This window comes from Monodelphis domestica, chromosome 3, assembly GCF_027887165.1.
Source record: "Monodelphis domestica isolate mMonDom1 chromosome 3, mMonDom1.pri, whole genome shotgun sequence".
Classification (NCBI taxonomy): domain Eukaryota; kingdom Metazoa; phylum Chordata; class Mammalia; order Didelphimorphia; family Didelphidae; genus Monodelphis; species Monodelphis domestica.
In genome coordinates this window covers 449079979-449101636 of record NC_077229.1, presented here as the reverse complement: position 1 = coordinate 449101636, position 21658 = coordinate 449079979, and the positions used below count along the sequence as shown (strand labels likewise).

At 37.1% G+C, this 21658-nt stretch overlaps 1 protein-coding gene across 1 annotated transcript in view; it reads left to right on the top strand.

Moving 5' to 3' along the window:
- The window catches only part of PLCXD3 (phosphatidylinositol specific phospholipase C X domain containing 3), a 217494-nt gene extending 197098 nt beyond the window's left edge, over positions 1-20396 (top strand). Inside the window, exon 3 of the mRNA XM_001371477.4 lies at positions 13391-20396. Coding sequence (XP_001371514.1) covers positions 13391-13547 — 157 coding nt within the window. The 3' untranslated portion in view covers positions 13548-20396. The remainder of the gene's footprint in view (positions 1-13390) is intronic.
- Positions 20397-21658: the final 1262 nt, after the last annotated feature.

Genomic DNA, 21658 nt, shown 5'->3' with positions numbered 1-21658 from the left:
CAAATGCCATGGTGCCCTGGAAGGTAGCACCAATGGAAGAATTATTCTCTATGATAGAATTTGAGCCACTAGAGTAAAAAGTTCTGCCTCTTCTCTGGGGTGCTCATTGCACTGGGGTTCTACATTCAGAATGAGAATGCTGAGTGGGTCTCACAGCTATTTCAACCTTGTTATGGTCACAAGGGGTTCCTTCATTCAGAATTTACAATACTGCTGGCTTTTTGAGGGAAGAGATCCTTCACCACAGGGTGCACCCCATTAGAATGATGATGATGCTTAGGTTCTGTCACCCTGGAGGGGATTTCTGACTCACACAGAAACACTCATGGAACTGGAGGATATTATGGATTTAGTGAAATCCCAGTGCCATTTGTTTTGTAATATGTATTGTCCTTACTTTAATTGAAAATGGATTTTTTTAATGTCTTTTATATTCTTTTCTCTTAGCATCAGCAAAAAGTGATCTTATTAACATTACTTGGAAAATGAATGTTTTTTTTTTTTGCTTTGACTTTTTCATATACTTTTTTGGAATTGGGGGAGGGAAGAAAAATTAGCCATCTGCCCAAGACAAGCCTCTATAAATCCAGCTGCCTTTTGATCAAAGAGAGGAATTGTAGAATATTCAAGGTAGAGATCATTTAATTTGAGGACTATATTTTATGTATGAGGAAAGAACAGAAGCCCCAAGTGTATAAATGATTTGCCCATAGTCATACACTTAGATGAGGACAGAATGGAACTGAGAGCCTTCTTCTCCTAATAGGCCAGGAAACCTGTCTCTCTCCTGGCTTTTAATTCAATGCCTTTTCTATGAGGGCTTATTCCTGGTAGAATTCAGACTGTAGGGGGCAGCTGGGTGGCTCAGTGGATTGAGAGCCAGCCCTAGAAATTGGAGGATCTGGATTCAAATCTGGCCTCAGACACTTCCCAACTGTGTGAACCTGGGCAAGTCACTTAACCCCCATTGCCTAGCTCTTACCACTCTTCTGCCTTGGAACAATACACAGTATTGATTCAAGACAGAAGGTAAGGGTTTAAAAAAAATAATTCAGACTGTCAATATGACTATGGCAGGTAGGTGGCAAAGGGGAGAGAGTGCTAGATCTGAAGTCAGGAAGACTCATCTTCCTGAGTTCAAATCTGGATTCAGACATGTACTAACTGTGTAACTTTGGACAAGTTGTTAACCCTTCTTCTATAAAATGATCTGGAGAAGGAAATGACAAACCACTCTAGATCTTTGCCAAGAAAACCTCAAATAGGGTCAAGAAGAGGCAGACATAACTGAAAACAACTGAATGACAACAAATGTGCCAATGGCACCCTTGGACTGTAGTAGACTCTGGAGCAGCTGCTACTCCTGGAAGCTTCCTCAAAGGAATCTCTAAAAGACTTTCAGAACCTCTTAAAGACATATCTTAGTTCTTATTCCAGCTGGATATTTTAAATGTCCTATTTATATGCAGTATTTTATACTTTTCTACATGCCTTTATTTATAAAATCTTTCATATGCATTATTCAATCAATTCTCCTCATTCCTGGTTGTTTTGTTCCATAAAATTGCAACAAATACTGAATTAGTGAATACTGATTCATTTTTCTTGGGGGGGAACAGAAGGGTAGGTTCTTGTTAGTCTCTGGTAGCAACATGACTTTAGCCCTCTCAGAAGTGACCTCCTGTACAGATGGGGAATTTTCCTCTCCTTTCTGGTAAATTTCCTGTGTTGTTGATTCATTAACACTGAACTCATGACCAACAGCACTATAGCTCATGCCTGAATGAAGCATAATTATCACATATTTATTCCATAATGGACACTGCAGGTTTCTTGAGCAAAGGAACACTTGATAGCATTACAATGTATGCTTGGAGGCCATTTTACACAGCAAAAATATACCAACACAATATCACAAAAATGACAAAAATTGCAGCACGAAATAAACCACAAAACGGACACATTTACAGTATGAGAGCTGAAACTAGAAGGTAGAGAATCACTTTGTTCAATCTCTGCTGAGAATGTGCACATCAACTGCTCAAGAATTCTTTCTTCAAATGGCTGGGAAACCACCAAAGTATTGATTTTGGACTTGCAAATTAATTTTAGTAAGTGAATTCACAAATACAGAATCAACAAATAACGTGGATCTATACAATTGCTTATACTACACGATAACATTTAACCTCATCATTCTGAGAGAATTTTACCCAAAGTTACAAAGCAAGTCAGTGATGATGGGTCTGAGATCAGAACCCACATCACTTGATTCCTAGTCCAGCATTCTCATTCTTTCTCCTGTTACCCCTGAGTAGGAATGGACATGACCAAGTCATTCCCCTTCAGTGGCTCCCTCTTTCCCTGAGAAAAAAAAAAACACAAACTCCTCTGTCTGGCATTTAAAGTTTGTCACAATATGGCTCTAACCTCCTTCAATGCTGTTTAGATATGACTTCCACTTATAAACATCAAGTTCTAATGTACCTTCTATACAATATCCCATCTCTCATCCCCTGCCTTTGCACGAGTTGGTCTCAATGTCCCTCCTCTCCTTTTTACTCTAGCCTTGGTATATTCTGTGCCTAGCATGATACTACGTCTACAGAAGGCACTTGAATAAGTGTACTGAATTTAATGAAAATATCAGAAAATAATTGAAGAAGGAATTTCTCTCATACTCCTCTAAAAAGGGGAAAATTGGGTTTTACATGATCTATTTGTTGTCTGCAATTACTTTCTATGTTATACCTAAACAAATGCATTAGTTTGTCCCTTGGATAACAAGAAATTAAAAGTTTGGGAGATGTATGATGGTCTTATTTTTCAGGAGCAAATCTAAAATCTTCCAAATGATTATTAAGACTTGATTTTCCATTTATCTGAAATACTAAACATTTCCAGACTCATTACTTTAAGAAAAAAAAGAAAATCAGCAAAATCTTAAAATTATTTCTTGTATGAGGCATCAATCCGGGCTTATTTAATACTCTTGAACCCTGTCATTTTTCTGGATGAGAAGAGATTTTGGCCTAGATTAATAGTATCCTTTTTAACATATGATTGATCATGTGGTTCGATAGGAATGTGATTGGGGTTTTGATGTTAAAGGATCACTCTACTGCAAACGTGAATAACATGGAAATAGATTTTGAACAACAATATATGTGTAACTCAGTGAAACTGCTTGTCAGTTTCAGGAGTTGGGAAGGAAAAGGGATGGGAAAAGTCATGGATCATGGAACCATGGAAAGATATTCTAAATAAAATAAATAAATAATAAAAATAGTATCCTTTCTGTGGAAACCCTGGGTTCCTAAGCTGATTTTAAAGATCATATCCTTATTCATAACCTGTACAAGCAGATATCCCAGTGCAACATCTGCACTATTTGCAAATCTCAGATAAGCTTTTCTTTCCATTTTCTTCTCTGTTTCTTTAAATTTTCGGGTGAAATTTACCAGGCAATAAAAAGCTGGGAGATTGACAAGGGAATAGCATATTTTTTTAAAGACTGTCAGGCTATGCTTAAATAAAAACAGTTTTGGGAGATTCAATTGTAGAGAGAAAAGAAGGCTTGGGATCTTCATCTGAATTGTGCAGATTGACAAAGATTCTCCCTAAAAGGAAGATAGGGGGAGAGGGAAGAAAAAGGAGGAGCTGGTAATAAAGGAACTTGTGCATAGTATTCTTGCCCCCTATAAGAGTCTCAAAGAGTTTTGTAAAAATTAATAGGCTGATATGGAAATTCTAACTCATTCAATAAAAGGAACATGTCTGGGAAAAGCAAATGCATTCAAATGTAAGAGACCCTGAGAAACAACCATGGCTGATTACAGATGCTCAAGTCAATGGTGAAGGGAAGTTACTTACTACAACATGATTTTCCAATCGAGATGAAACATATTTACTTGAATTGGAACTTGGTACCAGTGCCAAGGCTAATAAGTCATCCAGAGAGGGCCTTGGAATTGTATAATTGTTCACATATTAATTAATCTCTTTCAGTAAAGTCCTTTTTCATTTGTAGCAGATCAAAAACTCTGATTGTTCCTATAACACTGGAATGGTTGTGAGCATAAGCCTAGCAATGAACTTTCTCACCTGAGAAAGTTGCAAAGACTCATTTCCAGAAGGCTAGGCTACTGAGCTGTAGATGTTTTTAGTGCTGGTAATTCACAGATACCACAGATTAGGCAGTGAGTAGGTGGAATCTTGTTTGGAGAGGGAATACCCACCAATGAAAGCCCAGCTCCTTGAAGTATTATTAGCCTGTACTCATAGAATTTATTATGACTCATATATTAAAACCAGTCCATTTGAAAATGTGCTGACCCAACTGAAAATTGGCAGATGGGACTTGCTGCAGTGTAATGAATAACTTTATTTCAGACATAAAAAAACCACACTTCAGAATCATCCAGTTAAATAGAAGCATGAGAGCTGCATCCTGATCATAGGATGAGTTAGAGTTAGAAGAGATCTTTGAGATCATCTGGTCCAGTCATTCTAAAATAAAGGATTCAGAGAATCTTTTAGGGTATCCACAAAGTCAGGACTAGTTTCCTAATAATATTAAGATATTTCTGTGTCTTGATATATCAATAGATAACCACCCAGATAAACAAAAGTTCTTTGGAGGTTCCTCAATGGTTCCTTTTATGAATGGAAAAGAGTCCTGATTTCCAAAAGTTTGAGATCCACTAGTCCAGTCCAAATCCCACATTTTACAAATGAGAAAAACAGCAGAAATAAAGCTTTTGCATCTAAAACCAGTAGTCTAAGAGTTATGCCACTCCAAATCATATTTTCTAACAGAAGAAATAATTCGAGATCATAAATGGTACAACTTTGTAAATTTCCCTGCCCAATAGAATCTCTAGCAAAGAAGGGATATGAAGATGTAGGAAGATTTTGGAGAAACATTCTCAAATCCACAGCACTAAGTTTTCAAGTGATAATATGATTGTAGGCCAAAATTCAGAGGAATTTCACAATCTTGGCAGAGCTTTCATTTATTGTCTTGGGAAGAAGGATGTCTTGCACTTAGTGGGCACTTAATAAGCTTTGTGAATGGGAATTGGATTGAATAAACACAAGAATTGGACTAAATGAGGCATAACTATTAAAATATACATAGATTAACTCTCCTTCAAAATTGCAACAACTTGGGCAAAGGATGTTTCTATATTTACAAATGAATCTATGGTTTTTATTTTTTTAAACCCTCACCTTCTGTCTTGGAGTCAATACTGTGTATTGGCTCCAAGGCAGAAGAGTAGTAAGGGCTAGGCAATGGTGGGTCAAGTGACTTGCCCAGGATCATATAGCTGGGAAGTGTCTGAGTTCAGATTTGAACCCAGGATCTCCTGTCTCTAGGCCTGGCTCTCAATCCACTGAGCTAACCAGCTGTGCCCCCCCCCAATCTATGGTTTTAATAGTCAAACATTTTTAAAATATCAACCAAACTTTTTTTTTTAAATCAAAATGACTAGTTCATTAAATTTATTGCTTTGGAATACTCAGTTGGTCTTCATGCTGGTGAAGCTGATCTTACATTTAAAAAGAGGTTAATACCATACCATAAAACATAAGACTGAAAGAAATGGAAGAATTAAAAACACTTTTTTACTTTTTGTGTGTCTTCTAAAAATTAATTAATTTTTGTTCTGAATATACCAGTCACTAATAAAATTGGAAATTCCATAGTCAGATAGGAAAAAAAGTATTATATAAGAAACTGAAGGTCTCTCTTATAAGCAGGTTGTTTTTTTTTTCTTTTTCAGTATGTAATAAATTCAATCTGTGACTTTCAATGTTGCCCTGCTTCTCTTTTCTTTTTTTCTGACCTTCTGTTCTATGAATGAATCAATCTATTTATTCTTTAATGTCCCTCTTTTTCCCCCCTTTTCTCACTATTGTTAAAGGTAAACAAAAGCTGTTATTGTTAAATCTATTTTGTAAGTGTTGGATAGAAGGACAGAAGCAGTTTGGTATACCATTGATACTGTTTATTCTATGAGGAAAGGTAAGGATAGAAACAGGAATTAGGAATAGAAGAGGAAATCTCTTAATTCTTATACTAAAAATAAATCTAAATAAACTCCCCAAATCTAACTGCTTTCTCTGCAGCATCTTTTTGTATGCCAGAGCAGACCTCCTTAAACTTACTCTCAACTTTCTAAAATAATATTTCTCTACCTAACTAACCTATGCTAATCGATGAACCTTAAATTGATGATGAACTCCTTAAGTGGAATCCAAACCTGCCAGAAGCAAATGTCAGAGAGACCGCTTGACAGACAGCCAAAACTAAACAGCCCAGGATTCCAGGTCCCTCAACTCCAAATGGTCAAACTGCCTGTCATAGTAAACAGACAGTCCAGCTGCTCAGTCTGTTCTGAAAAAAAAACAGACCTCCCAGTCACTGATTTCTTCCCAACTCAGTGGTTTAAGATCAGACTCTGAAATCTTCACTGCCAGTTTCTTCTGAGAAAGAGGAAACTGAACCAGCACCTTCCAACTCCTCTCCAACTGAAGCCAGAGCAAAATGGAGCTCCTTACTGACTCTCTATCTCTCTTTTATGGTTTTCTCTTAAAGAGTCAGAGTAAGACAAATAAAATTCCTTATAACAGTATCTTATCCTCATCCCCTCTTGCCCTTCATCCCACCCACCTACCTATCCCCATTAAAAGAAAAAAGAAAAACAAAGTTCTTATAATGAATATGTATAGCCAAACAAAAACCCCACAGTGACCACGTCTGAAAACATATCTTTTATTCTGTATCTTGAGATCATCAACCCTATCAAGAAGTGTGTACAGGAACAAATTCTCAAACAGATCTAGGATTTCTTTGATGTGACTATTCCCTCCAATAAATATTGACCATAGCCAGTCTTCTCTCCTAAGTCACTCTGGTCCATGTCCTATCTTAATTCATCCCACATAATGTGGACTTCTTCACCTCTTCCACATCAAGATGGTAACCAACAGAACCCAAAGACTGTCCATTGGTCATCTTTTGTTTATGTGTGTGTGGATAGATAGATAGATAGATAGATAGATAGATAGATAGATAGATAGATAGATATTTAAACCCTTACCTTCTGTCTTAGAATCAATATTGTGCATTGGTTCCAAGGCAGAAGAACAGTAAGGGGTAGGCAATGGGGATGGGGTGACTTACTCCAGGTTACACAGTTAGGAAGTGTCTGAGACCAGATTTGAATAAGACATGCCATCTCTAAGGCCTGGCACTCAATCCACTGAGCCACCTAATTGCCTCCTATATTTTTCAGCTCTATATTTTTCATCTTCTTTGATGGTGTCTTTTACTCTTGCTCCTTTGTATCTTCTTGTTTATAATGTGTTGCAGATGGATCACTCCCACCATGAGCTTCTGCAGATTTTGGGGGCACCTTCAACTTTAATTCATCAGTTCTTTATTGCACTGTTCTATGGCTTCTAACTATCCAACAATGCTTGTAGAATATCAGTATTTAAAAAGATGGAGGAATGTGATGATGGTGTTCCATTATTATATGAGCTCACACATAGCTCGACCCTCTAGCTGAACAGGGATGAATCTGTAAGTAGCATGAAGAAAGTGCCACTACACAGCCTCCAAAGGGATTTGGCTAATACCTCCCTATTATGTCTCAGGGTATGTTCAAGCTGCAGGACCCCTCTTAGGAACAGAGTCCCCTGAGATGGATTAAAAATTGGATGATGGCACATGGCATATTAGAAAGTAATATCCCAAATCTAGCGAGGAACCTCTCAGATGTAAAATTAAACTCTCTGGGAGGAAGGGGGTATTGCAGGCAATGCAGCCCAAGGGAGTATATTTTCACAGAATCATTAGCACAGATCAAAACAGTTTCCAGGAAAAGGAGAAAAGCATTTGTTATTTACCAAGGTTTGGGGAGGGAAGGAGAAGTTATACTGAAATCTGAATAAGACTAAATGGAATTAAAATACTCTTCCTTTAAATGGGGATAATGAAAAAAAGCCAGGAATTAAAACTTGATTGGCTTCCATGCAATGAAAATGGGCAGGGGAAGGCTCTGTTTTCCTAAACCTCAGAAGCTTTGGCACACTATTTACTTGTCAAACACAAGTAAATACAGGGACTTGCATGTTAGCTCCAAATAATTATAGTGATTTAGGAACATTTGTATCCTCTAATGCTTTATGGAAAGAATTCATAACTTGCATCTTTTTTATATGACACTGACCTGTATTAGTACCAATTCTAGGACAAAAAGGTGGCAAGGGCCAGGCAATTGAGGTTAAGTGACTTGCCCAAGGTCATACAGCTAGCAAGTATCTAAGATAAGGCTGAATTTGAGCCTCTCTCCAATGTGCAACCTAATTTGCATCACTTTTAATAAACTCTGGGTAACAGGGATCTGACCTACCTTTCTCATTTGTTTTTTGTTTGACTGAAATAGAATTGAAATGAGAGGACTACTTCTGAAGAGAATGAAGTGAAAAATGAGAACTAAGCACATAGTTCTATATGAACTATGAAATATGAACATAAGCACATAGAACTAAGCACACTAAACAAGAACTAAACACAAAGTATCATCACTTTAAATCTGAGCAATAATTCTCATCAATGGATCTCAAGACATCATCTCAATGAATGAATACTTTTCATAGTGCTATCTGAACAAAGCTAAACATCTATGGTTTTTGGTACCATCACTTATTCTTTGTTCTTTACCTCCAATCTCAGAGAAGAGGAATCATTCCATCTCCTAAAGTTACTCCAACTACATCCTTGATTATGTTCCATTTTGCCAACTCCCCTTCCTATTTTTTTTTCTTTTTGAAGTTTATCTAGGCCCCATGGTAGTGTAAGATCACAGATTGAGAGATGAAAAATATCTTAGAGGCTATAAATTTCAGGTCCCTCTTTTTACAGATGTGGAAACTGGGACCCAAAGAGGTTGTGTGAAGTAACTTGCCAATGGTCGCACATGTAGTAGTAACTAGAAGAGCTGGAATTTGAACTTATGTACTTCAGTTCTTTCTACTCTATTGTGCTAATGCCTTCATCCCTTCTCATGTTTCTTTAATCTCTTTTTCTCTATTGGTTGCTTAGCATTGACCAGGAAAAATGCTTTGATCTCTCACTCCTTTTAGTAAAAAAAGTCTCTCAACTCCTCTACTCCAGCCAACCCTGATTTCATCTTTTTGCCTTTCTTTTGTTGCCAGACTTCCCAAAAAAAGTGCCCTGTGTTCACTGTATCCACTTTTTTCTCTTTCTCTGTAATCTGACTTCCATTTCCACTAATTTTTCTATTGCAACACCTCCCTCAAAGGTCATCAGTGTCATCCAATTACCACATCCACTGACCTTTTTTCATGGAGTGCTTGTCCTCCCTGCAGCATTAAGACACTGCAGATCACACTCCCTCCTTGTGGGTTTTGAACCTCAGACTAAGCTGCTTGATGTTTCTTCCATACCCTTTGGAGTAAAAACAAAATAAACAACAAACAAACAAAAACCCTACAGTGTTTTTTTTTTCTTTTAGCAAGGAAGATGCACTATTAGGCCTGTGAATCAGGAAAATTAATTTGGTAACCACTTATAGGATTTATTAGAAAGACCATGTAACAGGGAATACCCTCAGGAAAGGTATTTGGAAGACAGGTGAAAGATCATAAAAGTCTGAATTTGTGGCATCCAAACTACCTAGTTCTTTTTTTTTTTGCAATGTTTAAAACTTTGAATTTATAACAATAACAATCAACAATGAAAACATGTGGAACATACAACAAATCTGGGGAAACATCATAGAAAGTATCTCCAAAAGAAGGCATTTCTCAAATATATATATATATATATATGTATATATATATATATACAGAACGGAGTCAAATTCATAAGAATACAAAGCATTCCCCAACTGAAAAATGGTCAAAAGAAATGAACTGGTAGTTTTTTTTCAAAATATTTAGGAACAAACTACCTAGATCTTAAAAGAAATTGGACATTATTTTTATTAGCATCCTTACTCGTACCTCTCTAAAAACTCCCTTTTGTTTTTGGCTGTCCCTTTTGTGAACTATTTAAATAGCTGGCTCTTCTTTGGTCTCTTTCTACCTAGAAAATGTATAGGCTGAGTAATCTCTACCCATATTTTAAAAATCTATCTAAGATATTCAGATGAATCAGGGATATCTGTAAAAATTGCACAGTGTACTATGTCTCTGAGATATATAAGGTAGTAGAACCACAGAGAACTTGAAGACCAAAGAGGCAAGATAGAATTGTATATTATTCAGAGACAGGAAAGATGGGACCTTTAATAAATCCCCACACACCGGATTAAAGTCATACTAGGATCATAGATTTTGAGCTGGAAGAGAGCCCTAGGGTCATCTAGTCCAATACTTCATTTTTACAGGTGAAGAAATTGAGACCTAGTGAGGATAAATGATTTGTCCAAGGTCACAGAGGAAGTGAACTCCAAGCCAGGAATTAACATCAGATCAGATTTAAAATCCATCATTCTTTATGCTGCTTCTTTTCCTTGATCCGAACTCTGTAAACTGTATAGTCTATCAAGAGAAATCTGTAACTAGAATGGGATGGGGAAATTAATTCCTATGTGAGGTCAAGCCCCCACTGGATCCAGGAGTGGAAAGGGGAAAACTTTTCACTTTTTGACTGACAATACTAGGATCAAGGTAGCTTTTTATTTTTTCTATTCTGTTGCTTCTGATTTTACTCCCAGCACTGTGGTCCACTGCCACCTCTATTTTGTTCTATCAGGCCAAGGGGTGGGGATGAGGGGAAAGGGGGAAAAGAATGTGAATAGATCAATGGCCATTCATTGCCACATGTAGAGAAAGAAGTAACTCAAAGCACGCCTGGGTTCTCCTGGTGGTGTTCTGGAGCCTGTATTTTCTCAATGAAGATACTACAAAAATAACTCACTGCCCTCATCATGCCATAGAGATTGTTCTGAAGTCAGTACAACAGACAAGCCCGGGTTTATTCATTGGCAATGGCTGGTGCCATCTTGCTTCAACTCATGAATAAAATGAATGTCAGAGAAAGTTACTTAGCTAATAAATCAACTAACATTAAGTGCTCACTAAGTGCTAGGCACCCTCTAGATTGTAGAGAAACAAAAATGGAAATTTAATAGTCCCTGACCTCAAAGTGCTTAATATCCTAGATATAAGACCCATTTGTGGTATAGGTTAGATAGAGAAATAGGAACTTTGTTTCCTAGTCTACTTATTGTTCACTTGTTTCAGTCATGTCCAACACTTCATGACCCCATTTGCAGTTTTCTTAGCAAAGATACTAGAGTAGTTTGCTGTTTCCTTCTTCAGCTCATTTTCAGATGAGGAAACTGAGGCAAACAGGGTGAAATGACTTGCTCAAGGTTTCATAGCTAGTAAATGTCTGAGGTCAATTTTGAACTCAGAAAGACGAGTCTTCCCTGATTCCAGTCCTGGCACTCAATTCACTAGAGGAGTTATATATTGCCACATAGCTAATGAACTTTTCTTCCCCATAAGATGTCATTCAGAATCCCAGAATTATAAAGGACCTCTGAAGTTACTAGTCCATCGTCTACCTGAAACATGAATCCTATTTGCAAAATCACCCTCTCTTCTTCACTACCTCCACTGATAAAGAATTTGCTAAAGTAGTGCTTTGCTTCTGTCAAACTATGAATTTATCCTTCACAATCTCTACCTATGTCAATGTTGTCTGTTAGATTCAATTATTTAAGCACCTGCTATAAGCCAGGTGCAAGAGACAGAGACAAAACCAAAACAGTCCTTGTCTTAAAAGAGCCTATGCTCTACTACAAGGAAGAGCCAGGCAAAGCTGCCTTAGGAAGTTCTCTTCATAGAGAAGTAGCTTAAATTCTTTACAAACCTCAGGAAAGGATATGGTACAGAAAGCTTTCAGCAGCCCTATTAAACAAGAAAGTAGTTATAGAAAACCCACAACCATTCTCTCTCTCTCTCTCTCTCTCTCTCTCTCTCTCTCTCTCTCTCTCTCTCTCTCTCTCTCTCTCTCTCTCTCTCTCTCTCTCTTTTCCTCCCTCCCTTCTTCCCTCCCTCTCCCCCTCTTTCTTTCTCCCTCCCTCCCTCTCTCTTTCTCTCTCTCTCCCTCTCTCTTTCTCTCTCTCTCCCTCTCCCATCCTTCCTCCCTTCCTCCCCCTCTCACTTTCTCCCTCCCTTCCTCTTTCTGTCTCTCTCTATCTCTCCCTCCCTTTCCCTCTCTCTCTCTAGCTCTTTATCCTTCCCTCCTTCCTTTCCTTTCCCTCCCTCCCTGCTCTCTTCTTCTCCTCCCTCTTCCCCCCAAATCCAAACTCTTATTTACTCATTTTTCACACTGCCCTCTCCCAATTATTGCATGCCCAGTCACATACTTTTATCTGCCCACTTTTCATTGTTATGTGCCCTGTCTCTTAAGTTCTCATCTAAAAATGAGGAAAAAAGAAACGGTCTTACTTTTTCATTGTTTTTTTTTAATCTGGAGAAATTTGTGATACTTAAAAAAGAAAAAATCCATAAAGATTCTCTCCATTTTCACTTAATTCTTAACTCTCAAATGAAAATAAGTGTTAATTCTTTCTTTTCTCATTTGCTAGTAAAGATTACTGTGTAGCAATGGTAAGTGCTAAGCTAATCCTTTGCTTTCACCTGTTTCTCAGACCATGGAAAATTTACTCAAAATGAAGACAGTGATGGAAACACTCCACTGAAAGCTGAGAATCTCTTTCCACCACATATATGCTTTGACTTGGCACTGGAAATGAGAGAAAGATGGAGGAAAATTTAGGAAAGAATTATAAGATATAGAGGCTTAAGTGACAAGTTGGTATAGTGGAATGAGTTTCTTCAAATCAGAAGAGCTGACATAGATGGATTTTTTCCAGAAACTTCATTTTGAAGAAGACCCTGAGCACCTGTGTTCTACTTTCTGGATTTTGTCATTATACAACTCTCCTCCTTCAGCTCCTATTTATATATTGTCTTCCCCTATTAGAATGTAAGCTCCTTGAGGGCTTAGACTACCTTTTTGCCTGTATTTTTATAATGCCTGGCATACTTCTTTGAAATTTCACTTACTTCCTAGGGTCTGTTTCTTCCCTTGCAAAATATATAGCATTGTCCATAGCCTACCACCAAAGGGCAATGGTCTTACTGACTTCCTTCTTTACCCCATTCATCTTATATAGCCATGACAGAGCTGTGCATCCAAAGAAATCCACTTTGCTGGACATGAATCCAGGCAGGGAATTGCAGTGCTTTGAAATACATTGTGTGCATGTGTGTGTGTGTATGTGGTGTGTTTATATTCTTCATCCCAGTGTAACTTCTTTTCTTGTTTCTTCATTAGAGCTCTCCCAGCAATGATGCAGTGGGTCCGGACTCAGAAACCTGGAGAGAGTGGCATCAACATTGTCACTGCCGATTTTGTAGAACTTGGGGATTTTATCAGCACAGTCATCAAACTCAACTATGCGCTTGAAGAAGGAGAAGCAGATACCACTTGATAATGCTGTTCAAAATAGCCATGAGTGCAATAGAGAAGACCAATTGTATTAGGCATATTATCTTAGAACATATTGATCTTCCTATGCCACTGAATCTTGGAAGTGTTTAGGGCTTATGGTGGGTGGGAAAAGAGGGGAAAATAATTTTTTTCAGTGACTCTCATCACGATCTGCACCTCTATAAATATTTCATGTTCCCATTTGAAAAACCAAGTCCATTCTTGTATCTAGTGTTAGAAATAGACAAGATCTGTTTAATGTTTAGCACAACTAATTGCTGTGGCTTATATTTATGAGTGTCTGTTTAATTGCATTTTCTACTTTCAAGACTAAGATCCATGCTCCACTCACCATGCCTTGCCCATCTAGCAAAGGCAGCAGAGGGTATGCAACAATTATAGACCTGACACGAATTGCTTCAGGTAGATTAACTTATTGGCTTTTGGAGAAAGTAAAAGGTGAAAGGCCTGCCCAATTTTGTAGTTAGATGGCTGGTCAATCACAATCCCCCAGTTTTAGCTAGATAGCGTAATAGAAAATATGCATTAAAAATATTTCCAGCATCAGTAAACCCAGATACCATTATCATTGATGTGTATGCGTGTGTATGTGTGAGAAAGGAACAGGATATGCAGTATTTCTATTTAAGGCAGCTATAAATATAGAGTCAGAACTTCTTCTGATAAAAACCTGAGTGCCAATTCCACAGCAAAAAAATAATAATAATAATAATAAAGGGAAAGGAAGATGTTGATTGAAATGTAGGGAAACCCTTTAAAAAATAATGCCTGTCTTGCCATTACCTGGAACTTTTGGGTTACCACAAGTGACTAGGATCAAGATACCCTTCCTTACCCAAATTCTTGGAAGACCACACCTTCTAAATATTTCTCTGCTAAGTCAATGAATATCTGATAAAAGCAAGAATAAATCGGTATAATAAAAACCCAAATTAATTGACTAATCTCAACAATTTCAATAAAACATAAATGGAAGAAGCTTTCCTGATGTCCATAGACGTTTCCCACAAAACAGGGTCCAAGTTTCAATCACAAATTAAGCCACAATCAATTCTAAGTAAATCTTTATTTCCTAAGCAGCACTTGCAGTACAAAAAATGCCTGGGGACTCGTGAATTGAGTCTTAGTCTTTCAGATTGGAAGTCTCATAAAGATAGAGGGATGGCATATAGTCCTGAGCAGTTGGTCTCAAACTGTGTTCCTTGGGACACCTGGGTAGGTCCCATAAGGCATCCCTGGAGGTCCATGGAAATAAAGCATTTTTCTGGCAGACTGCCATATTTAATTGGAGTCTGACCCATTACTCTTTTCCTACCCTTTAACATGAGCAGTCAAAAGAACACTGAAGGGTTCCACAGCTTCAAAAAAGGGAAATTACTGATCTAGAGGGTATAGCACCAACCAGGGATGGTCCAGCAATTGCCTATGCCAGAAGCTTTTAAGAATGACCTTGTGCAAATCATTTGACCTTTTGGGATGCCTTTTTCTCAAACAATAACCCAATCTAACATGGGAGTGACCTTTTCCCCATCTTCCCCAGGGCTACTTTGCAGATAAAATTAATAAAACTCTAAATTCCTCAGAAAAAGGAATCCTGGTATTAATGAAGAGCAGTTGAATTATTGTACTCAGTAAGGACCAAGCTTTTGAAGCTTTGATTTTGATAAACTTTTTACAAACACAGGTTATAAAATCATAAAAATATATTTACCTACTTCTGAGAACTAAAAACTGACCTAAAAAAGGATCCCATGATTATACAACTAGAAAACCTGGACACCAGAAAATTTGTATTTATTATCTTCTTTACTAATACTGATTATCATTTATATCATGCCAGGGAGGCTAACAAAGTCCTTTCTGGCCATATGCAACATACCAAAAAATACTAAAGAAATTGTTCATATATACAAATACACACACATTCAGTTGTGTGTTCATGCGCACACACACACACACACACACACACACACACAAAACCCTTCATATAAAAACTTTAATGTAAAATACTAAGGAAGTCCAAATGACTGAAATTGTTTTAAAATATTTTGGGGTTTAAAATACATGGTAATGACTTTTTTTAGAATATAGAATCTAATTGTACTTGCTAGTGTACTTAGTCAACTATTAACAGTCTGTATTTCCAATTATTTCAGGAAGGGAAATCATTCCGCAAACCCCTGGCTCTTATTTCCATTGTCTCTTTGCCCTTGAAATATTTTTACATTGGAAAAATATATGAATATATAAAATTGGAATATATGCATATATATGTACCGATTCATGAGTTCAATAACACATTGGTCTTTTCTTACTTATATTCAATAGTATTAGGAAAAAAAGATCGATGCGTTATTGAATTCATGAATTTAAATGTCTTAAATCCCTTTTTGAGCAGGTTTTCATTGTAATTGACCTCTTGTTATTGATTTCTCTGGAAGTTTTTCAGCCAAGCACACATGCAATGACACAAGGATTTCATTTATAAATATATCAGAAAAAATGTTTTAATGTGTTTTGGAAAAATTAATCATCAATAGTGGTAACTAACTATGTTGTATCTTCTTGAACTTCTTAGCTTCATTGTGATGTTTGCCTGGCATTGGCTTCATCTTGTTTGTCATTTGGATGCTGGAAAACCAACAAGCAAGTCAACTACAGATTATTGTGCATTTTCTTCATGGGGGAGAAACAGTTTTTTTAAATTATTCTTAATGTTATACACAAAGAAACCTTGTTAGATGAAAACCATTTTCAGTTCAAAGTTATTCATTTCCATGGTGACATAGAGGACTTATGGAGCAGACATCATGGAGACTCAGACTTACCTTAATTCCTAAGTGCAGAGAAAATGATGGTGAAAGGCACATAGCTTACTGACTAGTAAGGCGTATGTAGAATAGGTACAAGTGTCAGCTTTAATAGTTCATAGCAAAGGATAACACTGCCAGGAATGTTCTCTGGATTGAAGTCTTCATTGATCAGAAAAAAAAAAATATAACTCATGTAAGAGCTCAATCCAAAGGACATGGTTTCTCTTATAGTCTGTCCTATCTCTGCTAAAAGATAAAATATAAAAATATAAAATACCAAGCATGTTGACTATGGGTCTAGATTGAAAAGAATCACTGATATGTTCCCGTTGCCTTTCTTAGGAATTCTGTGTATGAGGACTACAAAAACTGACCACCAAATGATCTAAACGGGTACATCTTGATAAAGTTTGTGTTTAGTTTTGTTCTCCAAATACATCATTCATGAATCCTATAAAGGAAGAGATTGAAATCTGAGGAGAGAGGGAAGGAATGAATAAGAAAAAAGGAAGGAAGGAAGGAAGGAAGGAAGGAAGGAAGGAAGGAAGGAAGGAAGGAAGGAAGGAAGGAAGGAAGGAAGGAAGGAAGGAAGGAAGGAAGGAAGGAAGGAAGGAAGGAAGGAATGGAGGGAAGGAGGCAGGGAGGGAAGGAAGGAAAAAAGGAGGAAACGAGGGAGGAAAGGAGAAAGCTAATATCAAATAATCATCAGTTCTCCAGTTTTCCTTACCTCTCTATACCCATTATAAGCTACACCAAAAAAAGCATATTTGTTGTTATTTCACTAGTAAAGAAGGAACAGGAAACTTTAAATGATTCTTAGGACATTTTAGGTGATAACTTTAATATTTTCTCACAGCCATATTGGGAAAGATGACTTCTGATATATCACCTAACGTGAAAGTGTTATGGGGCAAGATATTTTCTGTTTTGTTGGCTTTTGTTTTCCCTCTGAAGTACATGTTGCACTGTAATCATTCATTCTGAATTCCTTGATATTTTAACTCCAGTGACATTTTTCTCTCAAGAGGGTTGGCAGAACCATATAATTATAGTCAAATATTTGAAAGGAAAAACCCATCAAAAACCAATTGAGAACTGGACTATCACCAGGAGAAGAGAGGCCCCAGTGTCTAGTGGCAAAAGTTTAGCACTTCTCAGCAATTACAGTCACTGATGCAGTAAGATGAACTGGAATTAGAATGCCCCCAAACTTTTACTTTCGCTTTTGGGGTTCCCAGATATCTTTTAAAATGGGCTTAGTTTTCCCTAGTTCTGATTCCTGTCAAGAAAGTTGGATGTCTCAGGGAAAATTCCCCTTCTCGTGAATTTTCCGTTTTCCTTGTCTAAAGACCAAAGTGGCTCCTATCTGCTTTCTCAGCCCTTCAGGTAGGTCCCTGAGCTCCCCATAGGTTCAGGGCTTGTGGAATTCTGCTGTCATGAATTCTAACAAGGAAAGGATAAACATTATCCCTCAGGATTTCTTCTGCAAGGTCTTCTTTTGTTCTTTTCTCTCTTAAAAATAATGTCCATTGCATTTTAATCTTTTAAAACTCCTCAGTGAAGCAAAAGCTAATGGTGTGGATGCTGAATTTGCCATATATGAGTAGTGACTACTTTGTCACAGGCAGTTTGAAACATTGTTTTGGGTTGTATGTTTTCCTGATGACAAATGCTACAATATTCTATAGAGTGTGTAAAACGTGTTGATTACAAACCTGTTGAAAATTGTATAATTTTCATTTTATCTGTCTTGTGGGTATTTATTCCATATTTTATGCGCGCGTGTGTGTGCATGAAAACGTATGTGTGTGGGCGTGTGAATTGTGTGTTCTATTTTTAAAAAGCAACTAATCCTAAAGGAAAAGGGCACAGAGTTACCAGCCTTAATTCACCACCATTTTTGTCAAAGTCTGCTTTCAATTTCTATTATCATAGATTGAACCATTTCTCTTTACGTATCATATTTCTCACAATGAAATTATTGAATTATGGCAAAGCTTCATTATGTCAACTTGCATTGATTCCAAGGCTTCAAAATTGCCTGTGAATGCACGTTGGTTTCAACTGGCATGACAATTCAGTTCATCTGTAAAATTATTCTAAAGATGTGGGGTCTGTTTTTCTTGTAATCATGTATTTGCTAGAGAGGCTGTGCAGTACAAAAGAAAGAGCTTCTGGAGTCAGAGGATGTGCATTCAAATCCAGCCTAGGAAGCTTACTACCTGGGAGGTCTTGGGCAAGTCAATCCATCCTCCTGGGTCTCAGTTTCCTCATCTATAAAAGGAAGGGTACTGGGATGTGTCCTCTGAGGTCCTCCCCAATTCTAAGTTTAAAAAAGGCTCATCCTTGATTTGATGAACCCCGGGAGGCCTTCAGGGTTACATTTAAAACCATTTCCCAATTATAACCCTGTAATATAATCATGATATGACTCTTTCCCTTTTGAGTTGTTGCAAATAAAAATTGCTTTATGGCCTGTGGTATGACATAAGTTAATAGTTAACAGGAGAATGAATATTTATTTCCAGGTCCACTAAGATAGAAACTGTGTTTTTTCTACATTTCCCTAAATACCCAATTCATTGATTGCTACGTGTGAAGCAGGTCTGGCTTCTGGACCTCCATTGTGGCCTTTGAGCCCATCACAGCTCTCTTCCAGGTACTGAAAGCAAAAGAGTAATCTTGTTCCACTCACCCATCTCTCCCCATCCCTCACCCTGATGATGTCCTCTCCACAAGGCCACACTTTTTCCATGCAATGTAGTAAGAATTAATAGAATTTAGCATTCTGCTTTCCAACTAATCCCAGGATTGAAGTGGCTTAAACAGAAATTTATTTTTTTTTAATGTCCTATGGAGGACACTCCCGTGGAATGAAATGCATCCAGGGCTAGCAGTGAGGAGACTGAGCCCCAGATATTACCTAGCTGGCCTTGAGAAAACATCTTTACTTCTCAGGACCTCAATTTCCTCATCTGTCAAATGAGTGAGGTCTCTCTAGCAATCTATGATTTTTTTTTTATTATCAGGGTAGACTGCCATCCATCAAGCATAATTTGAGACTTCTCTAGGGCCCATCACCTATATCTTCCTCACCATCTGTTTATTATAAATCCTAGAGTCCTTAGTCACTGCTTTAGGATGAAATAGTGAAGGATTTTGTTGGAATGTTTCCTAAGAGAAGAAATTCAGTAAACAATTTTCTGATTAACACTCTAGCTAGAATTAGTTTGTCAGATTAGTTTATTAGATTACCTAGCAGTACCCAAAGAGATCCAGGGATGTGCTTTTTGCTTACAAGGAGAGGAAGATGGGAATATTCTGGGGATTGGGGTGCTATGCAGGTGATGGGGAACCCATAGGCAGCTTGGGGAAAGCACTAAGACCTAGAGCCTGGAGGTTTCATCTAAATAGCTGGGATGCCCAGAGCAAACTAAGAGCTTTTCACTTTGCCCAGGACCATCACTGATTGCTGATCAAAGTCGTTATAGGTCAGTAATTTTAATGGTCCACGCCAATGAGGAATAAAGCCATGACATAGCCTGCTTCAGAAAAGTAGTTTTTACAACCCTGCCATTTTATTCAGAGAATCTTTGTGATTATTTGGAAGAAGGGGAGGTTTCAAATGTTTCTGATTTCTATATTCTCTTATGGAAAATTTCTGTAAGTAGAAAGAAAACCAAAACTCCTTAAAATTCTCTTTCCAACCATACTCTTTTCACATGGACTTCTTGTTAATTTTTTAGTTTAATTTGCTGCATTACTCAAGAAAGAGTATGTCTTGCTGGTGGCATTCTGTTCACTGGGCACTAGAAAATCATCAAAGGGAAACAGTTCTGTGCCTTCTCTTTTTAGGATCTGGCTGTTAGTACTTTAATAAATGTTGTGTAGAGAAAATAAATGCCTACAGTTCTATATAGCAAATGTGAATTTTTATGACAAGAATGTGTATTTAACGTAAAAAAAAGTTTCTTTGTATTCAGTAAAATGTCTAATAAAGCCCTGGTACCAGTCTATTTCTTTCTTGTTTGATATTTATTCCATCGTTCACTCTTAAATCACAGCAAGAGTTTCTACATAAGACATGAATATAAACATCAGAAATATAATCTTTTTTAAATCAAAGTACATTATCATATTATGATTTGATCTATAAGAAGAATAGAAATAGAATTCCACCAGTAAATATTTGAGTAATTCCATTGCCAAAGTTTAAACTAAATTTAGACAATTTGCCACCAGTATTGGTTTGTCTGATATTTTTTTCAAAACCTCATAATATTTATAAAGTATAATATTCATGTCAATCGATGAACATTTATTAAGTGCCTTCTATGTACCAAGCATTGTGATAAGTACTTAGGATACAAAAAAGAAACTAAAGAGAGTTCGTGTCCTTCTGACAGAGTCTAATAAGAAAATCAACATGCAAATAAATAAATGCAAAACTACGTAAATAGGATAAATAGGAAATAATAGAGGGAAGGCATTGGAATTAAGAAAAGTTCCAACAAAAGAAGAATTTTTGTTGGGCTATAAAGCAGAGATATGCCTGTTATTGGTTGGTCATTCAGTGGTATCTGACTCTTGACCCCATGGACATTAATGTTTATGGGTTTTCTTGGAAAAGATACAGAGGTGGTTTTCCATCTCTTTCTCCAGATGCATTAATAGGGTGGGGTAGTCAGACTGTATTGAAATAATTATTGGGCATTGGTTCCAAGGCAGAAGAGTGGTAAATAGGTAATGGGGATTAAGTGACTTGCCCAGGGACACACAGAGAGGAAATGTCTGAGGCCAGATTTGAACCTAGGACCGGCCATCTCTAGACTTGGCTTTTGATCCACTGAGTCACCTAGCTTCTCCAACCGAAGGGAATTCCTAATTGAAATTCTAATATTCTAATTACCCTCATGTATTAAATTACATTTCTAAGTTAAATATATTAAATAAAAAGTCTCTAATCCCAAGGCAGTTATCCAATCTTTATTTAGTGGAAGACTAACCATATATAAGATATTCTCTATCAGATGTTCTTAACCTTTTTAACTATCATGGACTCCTTTGACAGTCTGGTGACACCTACAGACCCTCTTTTCAGAATATTATTCTTAAATATACAAGATACATACACATAAATAAGATTATAAAGAAAACCAATTGAGAGGAGCAGAACCAGGAGAACATTGTACACAGAGACTAATACACTGTGGTATAATCGAACGTAATGGACTTCTCCATTAGTGGCGGTGGAATGTCCCTGAACAACTTGCAGGGA